Source organism: Leopardus geoffroyi, chromosome B4 (assembly GCF_018350155.1).
Source record: "Leopardus geoffroyi isolate Oge1 chromosome B4, O.geoffroyi_Oge1_pat1.0, whole genome shotgun sequence".
In the NCBI taxonomy this organism is placed as follows: Eukaryota; Metazoa; Chordata; class Mammalia; order Carnivora; family Felidae; genus Leopardus; species Leopardus geoffroyi.
In genome coordinates this window covers 111,348,451-111,368,689 of record NC_059341.1, presented here as the reverse complement: position 1 = coordinate 111,368,689, position 20,239 = coordinate 111,348,451, and the positions used below count along the sequence as shown (strand labels likewise).

At 37.6% G+C, this 20,239-nt stretch overlaps 1 protein-coding gene across 7 annotated transcripts in view; it reads left to right on the top strand.

The window, feature by feature from the left end:
- The window catches only part of KITLG (KIT ligand), an 86,909-nt gene that overhangs the window by 51,688 nt on the left and 14,982 nt on the right, over positions 1-20,239 (top strand). For 4 of the 7 annotated variants that reach the window (XR_006709398.1, XR_006709397.1, XM_045465981.1 and 1 more), the window contains 3 exons: positions 8,722-8,892; positions 11,256-11,415; positions 12,163-12,246. Coding sequence is in view for 3 of the 7 variants with exons in the window: in XM_045465981.1 (XP_045321937.1) it covers positions 8,722-8,892; positions 11,256-11,415; positions 12,163-12,246 (415 nt within the window). In the remaining 4 variants the exon portion in view is untranslated. The remainder of the gene's footprint in view (positions 1-8,721; positions 8,893-11,255; positions 11,416-12,162; positions 12,247-20,239) is intronic. The other 3 variants (XR_006709399.1, XR_006709400.1, XM_045465982.1) reach the window with 1 other exon arrangement.

Genomic DNA, 20,239 nt, shown 5'->3' with positions numbered 1-20,239 from the left:
TCATCTCTGAATTTTTATAGAACTTGTCCAGAAACCACTCATTTTGGGTACCTGATCATATTATTTCTCACCTAGCTATTTAAAATTGTATGTGTTATATATTTGTCTCAAAGTGTTGTGAGAAATAATTAAGATAGGAAAAGCCCAAGATATAAGATCTATACATTGTCAGATGCTATCATTATTATTTTCTTATGTTTTCTCTTTTTACTGTATTTTATTTGTCTAATGATTAGGGATCAAATCTTTCACTCCTTTATATTTCCTCACCTTCAAGCAGATAGTAGTTACTCAGAAACTGCTTACCAGTTAGCATTTAACTGTGGCAAAAAAAGTCTTGATTTCCAAATCTTGAAAGGTCCATCTTCATTTGTTTAGAGTTCTTTGGTTCTCACTAACAGTAATGAATTCAAACTTAATTCTAAAGAGGAAAGAAAGAAAGAAAAAGTTCCAGTTATAAGGATACTGAAGAGTAGCATTCCAAGTTAAAGGACAAGGATGCAGCCAGGCTTCATGAAGGGACTCCAGCCAGTTGTCCAATCAGTTATGGCCACAGAGCAACTTCACTAGTTGTGAGTATGATTCCTGAGGGGCAACCCTATGGTTAGAAGTACTTCCTGTAGAAATAGATGATATCAGCCAAGCAGACACTGTAGTTATCTACTTCTATCTCCCATAGAATAAGTATTTATTTAAAAAGAATAGGTATAAAATGTTAGTCAAATGAATAAAACATAACATTAAATACTAATTCTAAGAAGATTGTCTTTTTTTTAATTTATTTTTAGAGAGAGCACATAAGTAAGGGAGAGGGGGAGGGAGAAAGAATCTTAAGCAGGCTCAGCTGACTCTGGAGCCACCCAGGCATCCCAAAACTATTTTTTTAATGTTTATTTATTTTTGAGACAGAGAGAGAGCATGAATAGGGGAGGGTCAGAGAGAGGGAGACACAGAATCTGAAACAGGCTTCAGGCTCTGAGCTGTCAGCACAGAGCCCGACGCGGGGCTCGAACTCACGGACCGCGAGATCACGACCTGAGCCAAAGTCAGCCGCTTAACTGACTGAGCCACCCAGGCGCCCCCCAAAACTATTTTTAAGTGGCTCTTTTGTGTACTCAAACTACAAGCAGGGTCCATCTTTAGTGATTATGTTAAGATGCTGTTCAGAATATCTAGACCACTGCTGTCTAGTAGAAACATAATGAAAGCTATATATATAATCTTAAAAATTGTTCAGTAGCCACATTTTAAAAAGTTAAAGGTGGGGGGGGGGGGTGGGCGTGGGGCACCTGGATGGCTCAGTCAGTTGAGCGGCTCAGTCTTGATTTCAGCTCAGGTCATGATCCCAAGGTCGTGGTATGGAGCCCCTCATGGGGTTCCGGGCTGAGTGTGGAGCCTGCTTGGGCTTCTCTCTCTCTCTCTCTCTCTCTCTCTCTCTCTCTCTCCCTCCCTCCCTCCCTCCCTCCTACGATATATCCAAAATATCATTTTACCCTATCAATATAAATTAATGGAATTTTACATTTTTTCATGTTATTCAAAATCCACAGTGTATTTCATACCTACAGCACATTTCAGTGCAGACGTTAAATTTTCATCAGAAATATTTACTCCATGTTTAGATTTTCATAAAGTTTACAGTTGAAAGTGCAGATTCACAAACCTAAGATTTTCTAAATATACTTAAAAGTTTTTCAGTCATTGAATCAAGTATTGATTTTTAAATGTAAACAAATTAAAAGTAAGTAAAATAAAATGTTAGTGCTTTATACCTGCCACATTTTGAGCGATCAGTAGCCACAGGTGGCTAATAGCCCCTGTATTTTATGACCCCTTTAGTCTATGGAGAAATTGAAGCTCTGAATAGATGGAGTGACTTGACTGAAATCACAAAGTGTGTTAACAGTTAAGACTAAACACCGAACCTCTAGTTCATCCTTTCTGCCCTCACCTCTCTGTGCTGTTCCTTCCTCACTGTGCTATTTTGTGTCTGGCTCAGGGACCATTTATAGGCCATGGGAAACAACACGTATTTATAGTATGTGGGCTGATTACCATCTTAATCAGGTTAAAGTTTCTACATCACTTTAATTCAAGCAAGAAAATGCAAAGTTAGATGCCTAAAGTAAATACCGAAGACCCAAATTGTTTAGGGAGAAGACCAAAATAAATCCTGACAAAACCCGGCTCCTCCAAAAGGGAGTTAAGATTTTAGAGATTCCACACTACTAATGTGAGCACACACTGCTTTTGCAAAGTGCTTTTATAGAAATGTTTGAAATTTGCCTGCTGTGGAATGTTTGTGAGTAGCAGGGGAGTGTCAGTTCTCTAGCCTTTAAGACTAAATACCAGAAGGAGGATAAAGAAAGGCCACTAAAGGCAATTGGCATTTGCTGTTTGGTTGTGACCGTTGGCCCGGAGAAATTTATTTTCATCAGTAGACTCTGAATTCGTTGAAATGAGACGGAACCATTTCCATTCCCAAGAGATCTCTTAATTGAGTCCAAGGGCCAGTATAGTCTGGTCTAGATGTGAGACCACAAGACTCATAGACAACCTGGCAGAAGAAATGCTGCAGCTGTATGTGCTTTGTACCACTGACAAAAGAACTAAGTGAGTGCTTGGGAGTCTCGGTTTTGCAATGTTTCTGTTTTAAATTTATTGTACAACCTTGGACAAATCACGTCATTGCTCTAGGTCTTGGCATTCCCATCTGTGAAATTATGGGGCTGGACCAGGTGGTCTTCGGTATTCCTTCCAGATCCAAACTATTGTGATTCTAATGGCGTGGCTCTAGGTTCTTTTGATTTCTCAGAAGGGAAATGCTGGAAACAGGAGGGGAAACAAAGGAATGCTTTGTGCCTTGGGCATTCATACCTCTAATACTGGCACACACACATTAAAGAAAAGAAAACAAAAACAATCTAAGTGGGCGGTAATGCTAGTAATTAGATTAGTTGGAATAGAAGACTGAGTGCATGCTTCTTGTGAATATTCCTCAGAGGGCTCATGGTTATGAGCCAGTGCTGTTTCTCTGTAAGAATCCTAACAGATACATTACCCCAGCTCCTTTGTCAGGAACTCTCACAACGCAGATACCAACCTTAGACCCAGTAAGGGAGCACACAGGTATCTGTCTTCAAATAGCTACCAAATGGAAAGAAGCGCCAAGTGCTTGCATGAAGAAATTTACAGTACATTGTGTCCACTTTCACCTTCTGATTCTATAAAGCTAATGGTGACTGCTCTTAGAGACTCCCTCTGCATCCAAGATTGATGCAGAATAATGTGTCAAGTTCTTTCAGCTAATAAAGCAGAACAATTTCTTGAATGAAGCAGAGGACAGAGAAGAGAAAGTATGGCAGACTGAGTAAGTCCCCAGGATGTTTGTCTTTAAAATTTTTATTTTTTTAATGTTTATTTTTGAGAGAGAGCTCATCTGCAAGTTGGGAAGGGGCAGAGAGAGGGTGGGGAACAGGATCTGAAGCAGGCTCTGTGCTGACAGCAGAAAGCCCTATGTGGGGCTCAACTCATGAACGGTGGGTGAGATCATGACCTCAGCCCAAGTCGGATGCTCAACCGACTGAGCCACCCAGGCACCCACTAGGATGTTTTTAAAACACACAATTTCAGCCAGGGTCTCAAATGTATCAGTTCTGGGATTGCAGAGGTGTTCTATCACATATCATATGTTATCTATTTCATATATTCATATATTATGTATATTAAATATGTGTGGTTTTAGAATGTGCATGGATTTTTTCATTATTGATCTTTAGAAGCAGTAGTGTTCCTAGTTATGTTTAGAATGCTTTTAATAGTTTTTATATCTTTCATTTAATCATTTAGTTAAATCATTAACTTAGTCATGATGCTATAAACTTTAAAATCCCTTAGGGGTACCCAGATGGCTCGGTTGAGCACCCCACTCTTGATTTCACCTACTGTTGTGATCCCAGAGTTGTGGGATGGAGCCCCACATCTGGCTCTGTGCTGAGCATGGAGCCTGCTTAGGACTTTTCTCTCTCTCTACCCCCCTCTCTCCCTCTCCCTGTCCCTCCCTTCCTCTGCCCCTCTCCCCAGCTCACACACTTTAAACTAAAAAAAAAAATCACTTACAGGAGGTCCACAGTTTTTAAGCAAATCTTTAAGGGTAGGGGCATGGTAGCCCATTAAGGATATTGATGCATTATCATTGACTAACTTAGCATTCTAGAACGATATGTGTTATATAGGAATTGGAAGCATATCTTTCCAGTGGTTTTATCCAGAGTTGCTGTAATTAACCCAGAAAATGTAAGATGGAAGCTACCAAGAAAGAAGATAAGAAATTGAGAGTATGGAGTTAAGGAAAACCCAGATAGATTTTCCCTTTCATTTTTATTTTATTTATTATTTTTTTTAATTTTTTTTTGATAGAGGCGGACTACAAGTGGGGGAGGGGCAGAGAGAGAGGGAGACACAGAATCTGAAGCAGGCTCCAGGCTCAGAGCTGTCAGCACAAAGCTCCTTGAGGGGCTCAAACCCATGAACTGTGAGATCATGACCTGAGCCGAAGTCAATCACTTAACTGACTGAGCCACCCAGGTGCCCCTAGATTTTCCCTTTCAAAGCAAGGATTGTATTTCTTTTTTATGTATATAGGTGAGTCGAACATTAAGGTATATGTACTTTAAGAATTTGAAAGGTACTTTTACATCATTTCATTGAACTCCTCTGTGGCTTTATCAACTTTCCTAATTCTTCACATTCTTCTGTTAGTAAAATAGAGAACATTATTTATATCTTACATTCTTCTGATGCATGTTGTGAGTTAATATTTATATGAAACTGTTTGAGCTTAAAATTGTCTCTGAAGGCTAAGAAAGTGTGACAATAATGCCTGTTACTAAGGCAAAGGAAAAGATTACATTTGGGAACCCCATAGCCTTAAATCATCCATTTCCTAATCATAATCTTGGAATCAGTCAAAAAAAAAAAAAACAGGTCTGTCATCTCACAAATGAAATATTAGCTTACTGTATTTTGTTCTCTTTTGCAAATCATTGACCATATTTAATTAAAAAGAAAATGTGAAACTGCTTGATGATATAGTCAGAACTGGTTTTCTTTTTTGCAGGGAGACAGGTCAAAACTGGCCGATATTTGATATATTTTTTTTAACCTCAGATCTATCTTTAATAAGTCCAAGAATCCTGGGGTGTCTGGGTGGCTCAGTCAGTTAGGTGTCCGACTTTGGCTCAGGTCATGTTCTCACGGCTCGTGGTTTGTGGTTTGAGCCCCATATTGGGCTCTGTGCTGATAGCTCAGAGCCTGGAGCTTGCTTCCAATTCTGTGTCTCCCTCTCTCAGGCCCTCCCCCCCTCACACTCTGTCTCACTCTCTCTCTCTCAAAAATAAACATTAAGAAATTTTTTTTTAAATAAAAAAAATAAGTCCAATAATCCTAAAATCCTAACATGTAACTCTTTGAACAAATTAATGAAAAGATAGAACTCTGAATTGTACAGTTTTTTCCAAGAAAATTATTGCAAGAATGAATAATGAATGAAATACAACTTATAAGATGTTTAGAGATGTGTTTTTCGGCAGTGTAGTACAGAAATTTCATATTGGCTATCGATGAATTCATGTTAAAGGGGCAGATTTGGCTAAGATTAGATTGTTGGATTGCCATGATTTCACTGTAAGAAATTACAAGTTTAGGCTTGAGGATTTTCCTGGAAAAAGTTGATTGCCTCAGCTGTTGATTAGGTATGTGGACAGAACGTGGGTGGCCATGAGGGAGTCGTCATAGCTAAATGAGAACTTGAATGCAGAATGCAAACCTAGAGTTCAGCTGAAAATAGAGATAAACAGAAGTGGTAGCAATAAGCACCCCCAGAGTTCCCTGGTTTAAATATAAGAAACCTATAAACAAAACTTTTTTTCTACTTTAACCACAAAAAAGAAAAAAAGAAAAAACCTCACTTAAGGCAAAGATTGCAGAAACTAAATGAATACCTTATTTCAGGTTAAGGGAACTTGATTTTGGTTCTTCCACATCAGAAGATCTGAGGGGAAGGATAGGCAAGAATATTTATAAAGCGGAATAATGACAGAGTTTGAAGAGACCCAACACCTAAAATCTTCTTGCCACAGTAAAATTTGCACAATTACAACAGAATGAACTAATTGGGGAAGGCTTCCCTGCCCTATAAATACCCTTCAAACAGTATTTCCAGGATATGCTGTGTCCTGTATCCTAGGAAATCTGCCCCTTGCTGATAGGGCTGGCTATCTAAAAGGGAATTATCACTGCCTAAATGGTGGGAGACTTGGAGAGTGATTAAGCCCCGTAGGAAAGACTGACATCTTGGAAAAAGACGTGCGAATGATGTGAATGTGAACTTGCATGTGCTTGGGATAAGCACTGAGTAAACAAAACAAAGAATCCATTCTGAACATTCTTTGGAAACACATAGTCTTTGAGAACTTGGTTGATGAGTTGAGTGAAATGGCCTAATTGAACTAATTCCCATTTGGGGGTTTGTTTATTCTACTTTTCTGAAGCCAGAGCCAACACTCCTGAAAGTTTTGAATGTCATTTAGTGCTTCCAGGAATTGGGGCTTACCATTCTGTAGATAAACCAGTCTCCTTTTTAGCTGTGTTCTATTAATTAAAACTGTTCTGTTAAATGAATAGATGGCCCCCAAATATCCTAATTTAGGATAAATTACTTGGCCTTCCCTTAGAGATATTCTGCTAGTAGAAATCGGGTTTAGTGGTTTGATTCATTTTACGTGGCATCAGTTACTCCCTGTGATTATAATATATTTATCACAGCAGAAGTTATTTTAAATAATTTAGGATCACATAAGCTATGGCAATTGTAGCCATTCCCAATCTTTTTTCCCTCACTTGTTACATTTTAGCAGATTAAAGAAAAAAATCAGAGCTTCTACTTAAAAGATCCTTGTGAGAAAACATAACATTAAAATACAGAATATATATGAACTTAAGTAATTATTTTAAGTAACGCCGCAATAATTTAAAAAATCCTGAAATCCATTTTAATGTATCAAGGAGGTTTTTCCTAATAATCTAAACCTCTACTGGCCCAGAACCATTCAGAGCCAAGGTTGGGAAACTATGCCCTGTAGGTCAGATCCAGTCTGCACCTGGTTTTATATGGCCAGCTAACTGAGATTAGTTTTTACAGATGGACATTTGTGGTCTGTCTGATAATAGAGAATGCTGTGAGGCCCAACCACACCAAATGCTGACCCAAAATAAAGAATTCCATTAATTTTATTGGTAGACCTGTACTAAAAAAGATTAAATTTGGTTATTATGCAAAAGAAATTATATTCAATTATATTTTCTGTAATAAAAGTTTTGTAGAAATTTTCTTTCACTCTATATATGTACCTACATAATATCCTTTACTTTTGCCTCTTAGCATGCCAAGTCTAACATATTATCTGGCTCTTTACATAAAGTATAGATCCCTGACAGAGTAATTTTTTTCTTATGTATTTTTTCTTCACTCATGCATCTGTTCAGCAAATAATTTCTGAGCAACTTTCACATGCCAGACACAGTTCTAGGCCATAGGGACACCATGGGGAACAAGCTTTTATAAAAAAAAAAAAAATACTGCCTTCATAAAACTTACAAATTATGTACATTATCTCCCCATAACTACCTTGTTCCATTATTCCCATTCCCATCCAAGAGAGGTTCAGAGGATTTATGTGGCTTGCCTGGAGTTTCTCAGCCCAGAACAAACCCAGTTATACCTGACTCTTAAGATTTGAGCTTCTAACCAATGGGCAGGGCTAGCATCATGGGCAGGACTCTGTGCTTGGTTTAATGCTTTACTGTCACCATCTTGTAATTAGTCAGCTTTGAACAACTTTTTGAACAATAAATGTATTTTCATTTTGTCCTTGGACCCACAAATTATGTGGCTGGTCCTGCTGCTAAGGCAAAAGTGCTTCTCTCTCAGACCACATTCCTGCCATGATTGTTGTTTGATTTTTTTTTTTAATTTTTTTTTTTTAACGTTTATTTATTTTTGAGACAGAGAGAGACAGAGCATGAACGGGGGAGGTCACAGAGAGAGGGAGACACAGAATCTGAAACAGGCTCCAGGCTCTGAGCTGTCAGCCCAGAGCCCAGCGCGGGGCTCGAACCCACGGACCGCGAGATCATGACCTGAGCCGAAGTCGGCCACTTAACCGACTGAGCCACCCAGGCGCCCCAATTGTTGTTTGACTTTTAAAGACCCACATGAATTTATGTGTAGAAAAACCTTGAAATCTATCAAGCAGTTTGGAAAAACAGGCTATTTTTAATCCATTGCTTATTATTTCAGTTCACCAAAAGACTGCAAATTCCTTCAAGGCTAGGGCTCTCTCCTACAATTTTTTTTTTTTTTTTTTTAACTCCCTCTGTGCAAAAGCTTTTCTAAGAACAGTGAGTAAACCTTGTCAAGGGTAAGACTTGGCTCTGTCTTAGTTTACTTCCATACGAGAGCAATATTGTTCATCATCAATATTGGCTCTGATCTTTATTAATTTGCAAATTTTGAAACCGATGTTAAATCTGAGGTAAACAAAACATCTGACCTGTTCTGATATAAGGAAATTCTTTATCCAGCAGTGACTAAAACATTGATGTCTTTGAGGGGTGACTGACCATAGAGATTTTATCTTCCTTTCTTTCAATTTCTTTCAGCCTAGTCATTGTTGGATAAGCGTGATGGTGGAACAGTTGTCAGTCAGCTTGACTGATCTTCTGGACAAGTTTTCGAATATTTCTGAAGGCTTGAGTAATTATTCTATAATAGACAAACTTGTGAAAATAGTGGATGACCTTGTGGAGTGCGTGGAAGGACACTCATCTGAGGTAACTTTGTATTCCCTGGGATTCCTTTTTTACTACTTTTCTCCAAAACCTATGCCCTTTGGCAGTGGCAAGAGTGGGGTTGTCTCTATTTGTGAAGTTTTTAATTTAAAGACTTTTAATTAAAAACTCTTTTCAGATGAGCACAGTGAATAGGTGTTTGTAGTTACCCTGCAATGCTGAAATCTACATTAAGGCTTAAATGTTGTTACTTAACATAAAAATAAAATTTATTCACACCTCAACGTAAGAAAAAAAACACCTTTATTTCAGAAGGGAGTGAAGTCCTTCTAACCTACCTATTAGGTTACAGATGTTCATTTATCTTTAAATGGAAAATTACCTATAATGAACACTGTTTTTTTTTTTTTCAACGTTTATTTTTGGGACAGAGAGAGACAGAGCATGAATGGGGGAGGGGCAGAGAGAGAGGGAGACACAGAATCAGAAACAGGCTCCAGGCTCTGAGCCATCAGCCCAGAGCCTGACGCGGGGCTCGAACTCACAGACCACGAGATCGTGACCTGGCTGAAGTCGGACGCTTAACTGACTGCGCCACCCAGGTGTCCCTGAACACTCTTACTTAACCTTTTATCCATAGTAATCCTGTCACAACAATGAGGTGCATTTTCACATCTCCAGTCCAGGGCATCTGATGATTCGTTGTCACCAGCCTCAGAATGTGGTCATGGCAGTGTTTTCAGATCTGAGTATATTGAACAGGCAGAGTACAGAGATTAAAAATGAGGTGTTAGGGTTCAAATCCTGACTCTGTCACTAATTAGCTTTGTGAACTTAACCTCTCTGTGCTCACTTTCTTTATGCCTAAAATGAGGACAATGACAGGATGCATCTCACGGAATTGACATTGGATGATTTCTGATTAATGCCTTAGTACCATGTCTGGCAAAATAAATCCTAATAAATATTTCTTATTCTTATTTTAGAACACCTCATCTATAATAAGATAGGTCTTGGGAGGCCTGCTTTGGCATAGAGTTTACAGTTCAGGGTTTATCCTACAGGCCTTCTAGATGCTTAAATCTAAGGTTTTAAACATGGTTCTGTACTGTAAAACTCAAATACTACCTTCTCATCCACCTTCCAGTCACTCTCCAAGACCCAATGTCAGTCCCATTTGTGTTTCAAACTCAGAGTTCTTACCATACTAATAGCCTCCTCACTGTATTTCATCACTTCTGTGCTTTACTTTCTAATTTCTGAATAGTGTGTCTTAAAATCTACAGCCTCTTAGAGTTAACGTGTCTTTTCATATTGTTAGTACAAATAGTGTTCTGAGGGCAATGATACAAGGTCAAGGACCCCAAAAGTAGGGCATATGAGGAACAGTGTCACGGAGGAAATAAGCTCCCATTGGAGCTTGAAAGATGGAGTTAGGTGCTAGGTAAATGGTGATGTCGAGAAAAGTACTCCAAACACTGGAGAATGTACACTTACTAATCATGGCACTTTGGCAAGAACCCAGCTGGTATTTCTCAATTTTTTTGGCGATTGAGTTAATCTATATAAAGCACTTAGAGTGGTATATAGCAAGTGCTACATAGGTGTTGTTATTACCTGCTTTTCTTTATAGGTAATCATGCATTTACAAATTCCTAGACTATAGTGTTGGTTTGCTTTCTTGGGGGAACTTCTAGAAATTAATCATACTCTTTATTCTTTCATAACTTGGTTCTTTCACTTAGCATTGTTTATAACTTATATTCACTTTGATGCATACAGCTGAAACTCAGTTTTTTTCCTGCTTATAGAGTTGATTCAATATACAAATATTTATTAAACCACTCTTCTGTTGTTTGATGTGTAAGGGTTGTAGAATACTGCTGCTAAGAACTTTCTTATATGTCTCCTGGTGCATCTGTGCAAGAACTTCACTACAGTATTCACTTAGAAGTAGAATTGCTGGGTTACAAAATGGACACATGTCCTCCTTTACCAGAGGATATCCAATGTGCCAGTTTACATCATTCCACCAGTATATGGGTCCCCTTTGTTCCATATTCTTGGCAATATTTAGTATCATCAGAATTGTTAATTTGGGGCTAGTTGGAGAATGTGTTATGTAAGGGTATTTTTTTTTTGAGGAATAATTATTTTAAAGCATTTCTAGTCACCTTACTCATCCCCACCAGCACCCCATTCCTTTTATCTGGAGTTGAGCCCCAGACCTAACTGGATGGGATCACTACCTTGCAGTACCAATTGAATTATGTGTGTTAAAGCAGTTGTCTAAAAGTATCAATTTTACTTGAGTCTTTGGAGGACATATTTATAATCTATTACCTTGACGTCAGTTAAATCTGTAAATTATCTGAAAAACACAACCCTTTTTTTTATTCTTCTAGAATGTAAAAAAATCATCTAAGAGTCCAGAACCCAGGCTTTTTACTCCTGAAGAATTCTTTAGAATTTTTAATAGATCCATTGATGCCTTCAAGGACTTGGAGATGGTGGCATCTAAAACTAGTGAATGTGTGGTTTCTTCAACATTAAGTCCTGAAAAAGGTAAGACATGTAAGCATTTCTAATTTAAATGTCAAAAGCAAGCTTGAATCTTGAATGTTTAGGTAAGAATCTACTTCTGACTCAAATATATGTGTAGCTAGAGAAAGATGTATGTGTATATGTGTAATACAAAGACCTATATCAATGGCATGAAAGAAATGATCAGTTAATTTGTTGGTTTTCAAGCCACAGCAACACTCCTCATTTTCAAATATAAGAATTGTGTGTGAGTAAACAATATAGGAATTAGTCACTCATATTTTTTATCTGGTCTTTTCTAGCATTGTGCAAGTATATTATTCTTCACCTCCACTCTTCTTAATGTACCCTTTTCAAATCTTTTCCTTAAGGTCTGCCTCTGGGTCATGAATTCTGATCTTCAGTAGTTACTCTGTATTAAGAACCTTTTTTCCCACTGGGTCCCAGTATTACAAAATCTAATTTCATTGCTTTTTCTGTTTTGTTTTGTTTTGTTTTGTTTTGTTTTGTTTTTAAGACCAATTACCAACAATTTGTGTTACTCATACTTATTAACCTATGTAAGCAATGAATCCTTGTTCTATAATGTGATTGTGGTGCATTTAATAAAAATAGAACAGGACTCAGTATGAAATAAATAGGATCTTAATAATCAAGATTTGGGAAGCAGACCTAGAAAATATTCTGGTATTGCACTTCAGGCTTTTGCGGACTCTGTAATTCATTAAATCGCCATGCAACACTGACACATTATTGCTTTCTATTTAGATTCCAGGGTCAGTGTCACAAAACCATTTATGTTACCCCCTGTTGCAGCCAGCTCCCTTAGGAATGACAGCAGTAGCAGTAATAGTAAGTACATATATCTGATTTAATGCATGCATGACTCCAGTTAGCATCTATAGGAGTATTGCATGGGCTTTAAAGGAAATTTCTGCAATTACTACTATTAATACTGTTCTGTTACTGTTCTTCCTGTTATGGTCTTCCTCAGAATTAAATATTAGGCTTGTATAAGTGGGTTTCCCTATAACTGGAAATAATTTTTAGAGAATTGGGTCAAAATCTTCTAAAATTATTTTACATAAGGCATGTAATTAATTTTAGATACTTTTAAGCTTTATTCATTGTCAACTTATATTTTTATGTGAAATTTGCCTGACAAAAACGGAATTTAAAAATTGAAAGTACAAATGTTGGTTATATAGAATTCCAAGGATATTTTCAGTTTTGTTTATATTTACTGTTCACAGTATTTACTATTGTGTGTTTGTACATTTGATGATTTTATTTTACTATAAAATTATTTTAGAGGAGAATATGCTGCTTTGCCTGAAATTTCTTTCCTTTTAACCAGGAACCCAATTTTGTGCAAGTCTAATGTCCTCTTTTCAAATACAGGCAAGGTCATTATAAAGATCATTGGGTTTTACTAAATATTCTGATCCTCTAGTTTCATGGAAGCTGTAGGAGGAAGAACTTCATCCTGTGATCTTAGCTAAGAAAATCATCCCTCAAAACTTTGTAATGGGGCACTGTCATATGATCAGGGACATAGAAGAACTACCTGTAAATAAGAGTAATCAATTTAGTACCAATCCACCATAACTAATCTGCAATTCAGAAAATTTTTAAAAACTTCTAAAATCCGTTTGTTTAGGAATTTTGGCCACCAAAACTGGACCTGACCCGTGATAAGGCTATTTATATATAGTATTTTTCCTTCCAAAAGTGAATATTTCTTGATTTCACTACAGAAATACTGTGTTTGATTACAGTGTGCTACCCAGACCTCAATGAGGATATTATATACAATATTTGTAAGACAGAACTTTGTAAAATCTGAAATTTTGAATTACATAACACGTCAGATCTGAAAAGTTTTAAGAATGGACTACATGGGTTAAGATCTCTACTACCAATTTTATTAATCTTTTCAAAGATGCAACTTTTAGCTTCTTAGTTTATGTCATTTTTTTAAAAATTTTTTTAATGTTTATTTTTGAGAGAGAGAGCACGAATGGGGGAGGGACAGAGAGAGAGGGAGACACAGAATCCGAAGCAAGCTCCAGGCTGAGCTGTCAGCACAGAGCCTGATGCGGGGCTCGAACCCATGAACCATGAGATCATGACCTGTGCCGAAGTCAGATGCTCCACCGACTGAGCCACCCAGGCGCCCCTATTTCATTGATTTCTAATCTTTCTTATTTCCTTTTACTTGGGGTTGAGTTTGTTTAGCTAACTTCTAGTTTTCTTCAAGTAGAAAAATTTAATCATTGATTTTTAAACCATTCTAATTTTCTAATATAAGCACTTAAAGGTGTAAGTTTTCTTGTAAACAACTTTAGTTGCATCCCATACACTTTGATATATTGTGTTTCCATCATTTCCTCAAAAATATTTTTTAATTATCCATGTGATTTATTCTTTGATTAATGGGTAATATTAAAATGGGTTGCTTGATGTCTAAACATATGTGGTTCTTCTGGGTACCTTACTGGTTTCTAAATTCTGTTGTCAGAAAACATACACTGTAATCTTTCAAAATTTATTGAGACTTATTTTATGTGTATCATTCAAATATGGAGTGTAGCATTCTCAAATTTGATCAAAATGGTTATAGTGTTCAGATCTTCAATATCTTTATTACATTTTTTTGTCTAATTTTTTATCAATTACTGAGGGGTATTAAAAATCTTAAGATTGTGGATTTGGCCATTTGTCCTTTTGGTTATGAGTTTTTCACTTCATATATTTTGAAGCTGTATTATTAGGTGGTTATATATTGATTATTATTATGGGTTTCCTGATTAACAGACCTTCATATTGTTACTGAAATATTCCTCATTACCTCTGCTAGTATTCTGTCTTGAAGTGTATTTTATCTGCATTAGTAGAGTCAGTTTTTCTTATCCTTACTTTTTTCATGGTATATTTTTTTCTTTCCAATCTATTGTCTTTATTTTTAAAGTACATCTCTGGTAGACAGTATATAGTTGGGCCTTGCTATTTTAGCAAGTCTTTGACTTTTAATTGGAGTGTTTAATCCATTTATATTTAATACAGTTATTTTATTATTATTATTATTATTATTATTATTATTATTATTATAATCATATCAACATATGGTTGGATTTGGGTCTACCATTTTGTTTCCTATTTGCCTCATTTCTTTATTTCTCCTTTCCAGGTTGATTTTGGGTTAATTTTTTTTATTATTTTGTTTTCAATAAAATTTAAAATTTATTATTTTGTGGTTGTTTTAGGAGTTACAATATATATCTTAACTTGAAATGTTCTACTTAGTTAATATTGTAGCACCAAGAAAAAAATAGGAGAAATATCTTTTGTGCTACATAGTATATTTAATCACACACATGCCAATAACACATATATTAGGTAGGTTAATATTATCTCAGATGTTAGAGGTTTTGTTCATTGTTTTCCCTTGCCCCAATCTCTTTTCTCTATTCATCAAAATGTATAATTTCTACTTACCTGTTTTCAAGTTCTCTGACTCTTCTGCCATTTGTAAGCTGCTAAACTTTTCATCCAGTACATTTTTATTTTTTGCTATTTTTAATTTTTTTATAGCAGTTTGATTCATACAAAATGGAGGAGAAGGTACAGAGATTTCCCACACACTCCCTGCCCCCACACATGTGCAGCCTCTCCTATTATCAGCATCCCCTTCCCCGCCCCCTCCCCCAAAAGTACCTTTGTTACAACTGATGAACTTACATGGACACATCATAATCATTGGAAGTGCATATTTTACATAGGGTTCACTCTTGGTGCTGTACATTCTTTGGGTTTGGATCTAGTGCATTTTTTTCATTTCTAAGTTTGTATTTTGCATTCTAGAATTTCCATTTGATTCTTATTTTCCTGCTGAGATTTGCATTCTGCATATTCATTATGATAATATTTTCTTTTTTGGCCCCTGGAACCATGGAACAAGATGGGGTTGAACCACATGGGTCCACTTATACATGGATTTTTTACAGAACTATAAATGTATTTTCTCTTATGATTTTCTTAATATTTTTTCTCTAGATTACTTTATTGTGAGGATACAGGATAGATATACAAAATATGTGTTAATCGATTGTTTGTTATTGGTAAGGCTTCCAGTTAGGCTATTAGTAGTTAAGTTTTGGGGGAGTCAAAAGTTATATATAGATTTCAACTGTGCAAGGGAGTCGTGCCCCTACCCCCACATTGTTCAAGTGCCAACTGTAGTTAATAAAGCTCTAAAAGTTCTTGCCTCCTAATCTCACCATGTAGGTCATCTCAGGGTTAGTGTATATTGACTGCTTTTTTCTCCTGATTATGGGTCACATTTCCCTTTAAATAACTAGTAATTTGTTGAATATATGCTGGATATTATGGATACTATGTTTTTGAGAAAGCAGGTTTTGTTTCATTCCTTTAGAGACTTTTGAGTTTTGTTCAGGTAGGCAGTTCAATTACTGGCAGACTATTTTCCTTGTCAGTCTTGTTTTTAAGCTTTCATGGAGGAAAGAGGGAGAGTAGCCTTATTTCTAAGGCGTGAAATTTCTGAGATATTGAGTGCTTAGAAAATGTCTCCATTCTTGTCAGAGCTCCTTTGTCTCTGAATGCCAAGGTCATAGCTTCCCAGGTGTTGTTTATTGCCAGGTTTTGTGAAGTCTCTTTCTGTCCATGTACAGCTTATTTCTTAACTGGTGACTTAAGGAGATTCCTCCAGAGATTTCTTTTCGGCCCCGCTCCTTTCCCACAAATAAACCTGCCCCACAAACTGTGGCCACTGCATCCCTGAACTTCAGTCTCTGATACCCTATCTCAAGTGAGACCGTTGAACTTTCCTTGGGCTCTATCTTCCATACCTCCTAGCTAGAAAATGAAGACAATCGTGGGACTCACCGTGTGTGTTTTTACTCTCTTAGGGTATACATTCTTGTGCTATCTGTTGGCTAATGTATGAAAGTAACTGCCGCCTATAATCTGTCTATGATAATAACTATTTAGGTTGGGAGGGCTAATCTGCTATTATCATGGTTGGAAACAAACAAAAGTCTTTTCTACTTACCTCAAAAAACAACTGAATATAAAACACCTATTCAGTCCTGTGCCTCTGAGTCTGAAGGTATTTTTTAAATTACAAAATGAATGGTCAGTGTTCTTTTTTCTTTGTTTTGCTTTTTCTTTTTTCTTTTTTGTAAAAAATATGGATCTTGCATAATTTGCTGCTCAGACGTCACTCATCAATATAGCACTTAGATAGCCATGCACAAGGACTAGCTCTTGTAGGGCTTACATCTTTCTAAAAGACACATACATAAATAAAATACTCATAGTATTTTATCATATATACCATGTATGGATTACAATATGTATCATAATAGACGTATGTAGACGTTTTTAGTTGTAGCATAAAGGAGGTAAGACTTTTGGGGGGAATATGGCCAGAGAAATTTGAAGCAATCACACCAGTTTTCCGGATAAGAATCAAAAAGTGGCCATGCTAGCCGGAAGACCAAAGCCTATGAAGGAGTCCTGAGATATGAGTGTCCTCTCATATCTTGTATTATCCCATGATTCTCCCTTATAAAAGTGTTCAAGTTACCCAAAAGGAATTGGGTTTTCACAGTAAAAGTAATTAACTTTATATACCAAGTGAAAGGATGTTTAAGATCCTTGCAGACAGTATTTAAGAAGAATATTGGAAGAAATTCTTACTTTGACATTACCTTATACATCTTCTAAAAAGAAAGTCTTTGAGTCAGACCTCCTGGGCTTATATCCCAGCATTAGCCCTTGGATAACTGTGTGACCTTGGGTGAGTTACTTAATTTCTCTGGACTTGCCAGTCAAATGAAGGATAATAATACCTCCTTCAGAAGGTTTCTGTGAGTTTTAAATGTGTTAAGACACATGAATTTGGAGCCTTGCCTGTGAGAAGTAAGGGTGGTATTTTCAGAAGTACCAAATAAAACCTGTGCTATCTATGTATGGGGCGCTTAGGTGGCTCAAGTCTTGATCTCACAGCTTGTGAGTTTGAGCCTCGCATCAGGCTCTGTGCTGACAGCTCAGAGCCTGGAGCCTGCCTCAGATTCTGTGTCTCCCTCTCTCTCTCTCTCTCTCTCTCTGTCCCTAACCCACTCTCATTCTGTCTCTGTCTCTCTCAAAAATAAATAAACGTTAAAAAAAAAATTTTTTTTTTAAAGCTGTGCTATCTAGTTAACAGGTTTACAACCTATTGGAAATAAGTACGAACCCACACACACACACAATGGAGACCTAAACCCTTAGACATTTCACTTCCTGGTTCTTCTTACCCTCTCTGTTTTTCAGGCTTTGCAATGAGCATGTGCCAAAGAGCAAAGGGAGGAGGGACTGAAAGTCTCTGTGTCACCTCAGGGAATGTACATTTGTTCCAGTCAGACTGCTTTCTGCTTGACATGGGCCATAGGCATTGTCTGTGTCCCAGGCGGTAACCTCTATTACTCAGCCAATGAGGAACCAGAGGAAGGACTTGCATGCTAGGAAAAAAATGGTTTGCCGCAACTTCCCTGAGCGTGCCTGTCCCTCAGACACCCAATCTTGCAAGAACGTTGATTAAAGCCTCACTTCACTGTGCTCCGAGTCTCCGTGTCCCTCCTTTGATTGGGCCAGTGGGCTTATTTCTCACAATGCCTTATGTATGTGTTCATCATTAATTGTTAGAATTGTCAGGTACACGAAGCCTGTGGGTCAGTAAATGTGGCAAGCCTACAGTGAGCTTTGAATCTGAATCATGGAGGGAGACTGAGCTACAGGTTTTCTAAGCACCAAGAGATCCATGTTCACAGACATGGTGATGCCCATAAGCAGAATCATTCGAAATAGTAGTTCAGCAAAATTGTAGCGCAGTTTTTTGTGTCCTGTGTTTGAACAGATGTTGTGTATTATTAGTCAAACCAAACAAATCAGTTCCCATAAATTTTGGACAATGGACCCTTTTCATAATAACGAGAGAACCATTATAACAACAACCCAGGGATTTGGGATTACTCAAATCCTGTCCAGATGAGCCCCCTTACCTCACAAGTTTTCTGGGACAATCTTTACTAAAAGCAAAGCCTTGTTACTAGCTTGGGCTTTGACCCCAGACACCCACCATATGGGCGTTGAGGCAGACAGTTCAAATCTCATTGATCCCACATAGATAGCAGCAATAGAAATTCTTGGGAGCCAAGCTACAAAGGTGTGAACAAGCCTTTTCTTACAACATCCTTTTTCTTTCTCTGCAAGAGGGATGGCAGTATCAGTGGAGAGAACCAAAGGCTGGCTATTAAGCTCTTTGCATTAATGAGAAATAACAAAAGCAAGGTAACATTGACCCCTTAAGGAGGTGAAGCTCTCAGTTCTCCTGGTCCCTTTCTCCTCCCGGTCTTTACCAGGCCCCTCCCTCTGGCAAGTGGATTGCTTCTATGTCTTAGATGCTAAGACTTTGGGACCAAAGTCCAGGAGCAGGGAGGGGAAGGACTTTTAAAATGGTTAAAAAGTCACAATACTCTGGAAGCGTGAGGTGAGTTCTCTTTAATTAGACCTCTCCTCCAGCATGGCTTTGTTTGGAACACCTTCTTTAGGGGCCATCCTACCTGAGAAAGATTGTGAGTGGGGAATCCCAGAATGCCTCTTTCTCTAGTAGCCTGCTTCTGCTTGTTGCTGTAGTGGGCCTGGTCCTTCCTGTGGTCTGAATGGCTCAATTCAAGATTTGGCTTTTTGAAAGAAGGGGAAGAACAGGGTGTTTGGCTCCTTGATTCCAGGGCATCTGGCTACCCAAACATACGTAATGGAATTTTCCATAGCACCATCCTGGCTCATTAGTTTTCCATTGGAGTCGGGGGACAAAAACATCAGAAGCTTCCTCTGTTCTCTCTGGATACCTTCATTAGGGGATCCCTCCAGGACGTCACCTGGTCAAATCTGTCATAACTACACAGCAGTCCCAATAGACACTGTGGGCCGTAGCAGAGTGGCCCCCTGGGAGAAATCAAACTTGTTACTGGAATGCAACCACAAATAGCCAAGTTATTTACAGATAGTGATATTAAAATGCCTACAATGGCAAAAATTGCTTATAACTCTGAATCCATTTTCTGAGAGAAAACTCTTTTATAAATGGTAGTCAAATCCCAGACTAGCACACATCATCTTCTGTAACCCTTAAAATAGCTATATTATCATAATGACAGTAGTACTACTTCAATTCTACCAAATCCCCTTTTGTAACTCTGGCTTACTTTGCTGAAAGAATCCATGTTGAACTCCACTTTAAAACTCCTGAAACTTCTTTCCCATGGGGCTGTAGGATGGGTGGTGGGCCAGAAGATACAGTAGTTGAGTCTTAAGGAAGTGATTCAGGATGGATGACCCCACTTCCCTATCCAGATAGTCTCCCTGTTCCTTATGTGTAAGGGGTACCCATGACTCACTAACCCTCCCCTTAACACACACACACACACACACACACACACACAAACTTCCTATTAGAGCCTTTGGGAAACAGGAATCCTAGAATTGAACTTCCTGCTCCCAGTTTACAAATGGTGGGGAAATGGGCAATTCCTGTTCTCCCTGCAGTAGATAGCATTTGTTTCTTGCCTCTCAGGTTAAATCTGTAAGTTCATTTTCTCCTTATAAATGTTTATACACGTAACAGTGGTTTGGTTCTTTTACATTATATACTTTAGGTACTTAATATGTTAAATAGGTGACCATAGGCTGACACAGTAACCCAGATCTTGCACAATATTATAGCCCCAAATGGTCACTTTACCTTGGATTAGTTTACACTTTGTTCTTATAATTGCTGAAA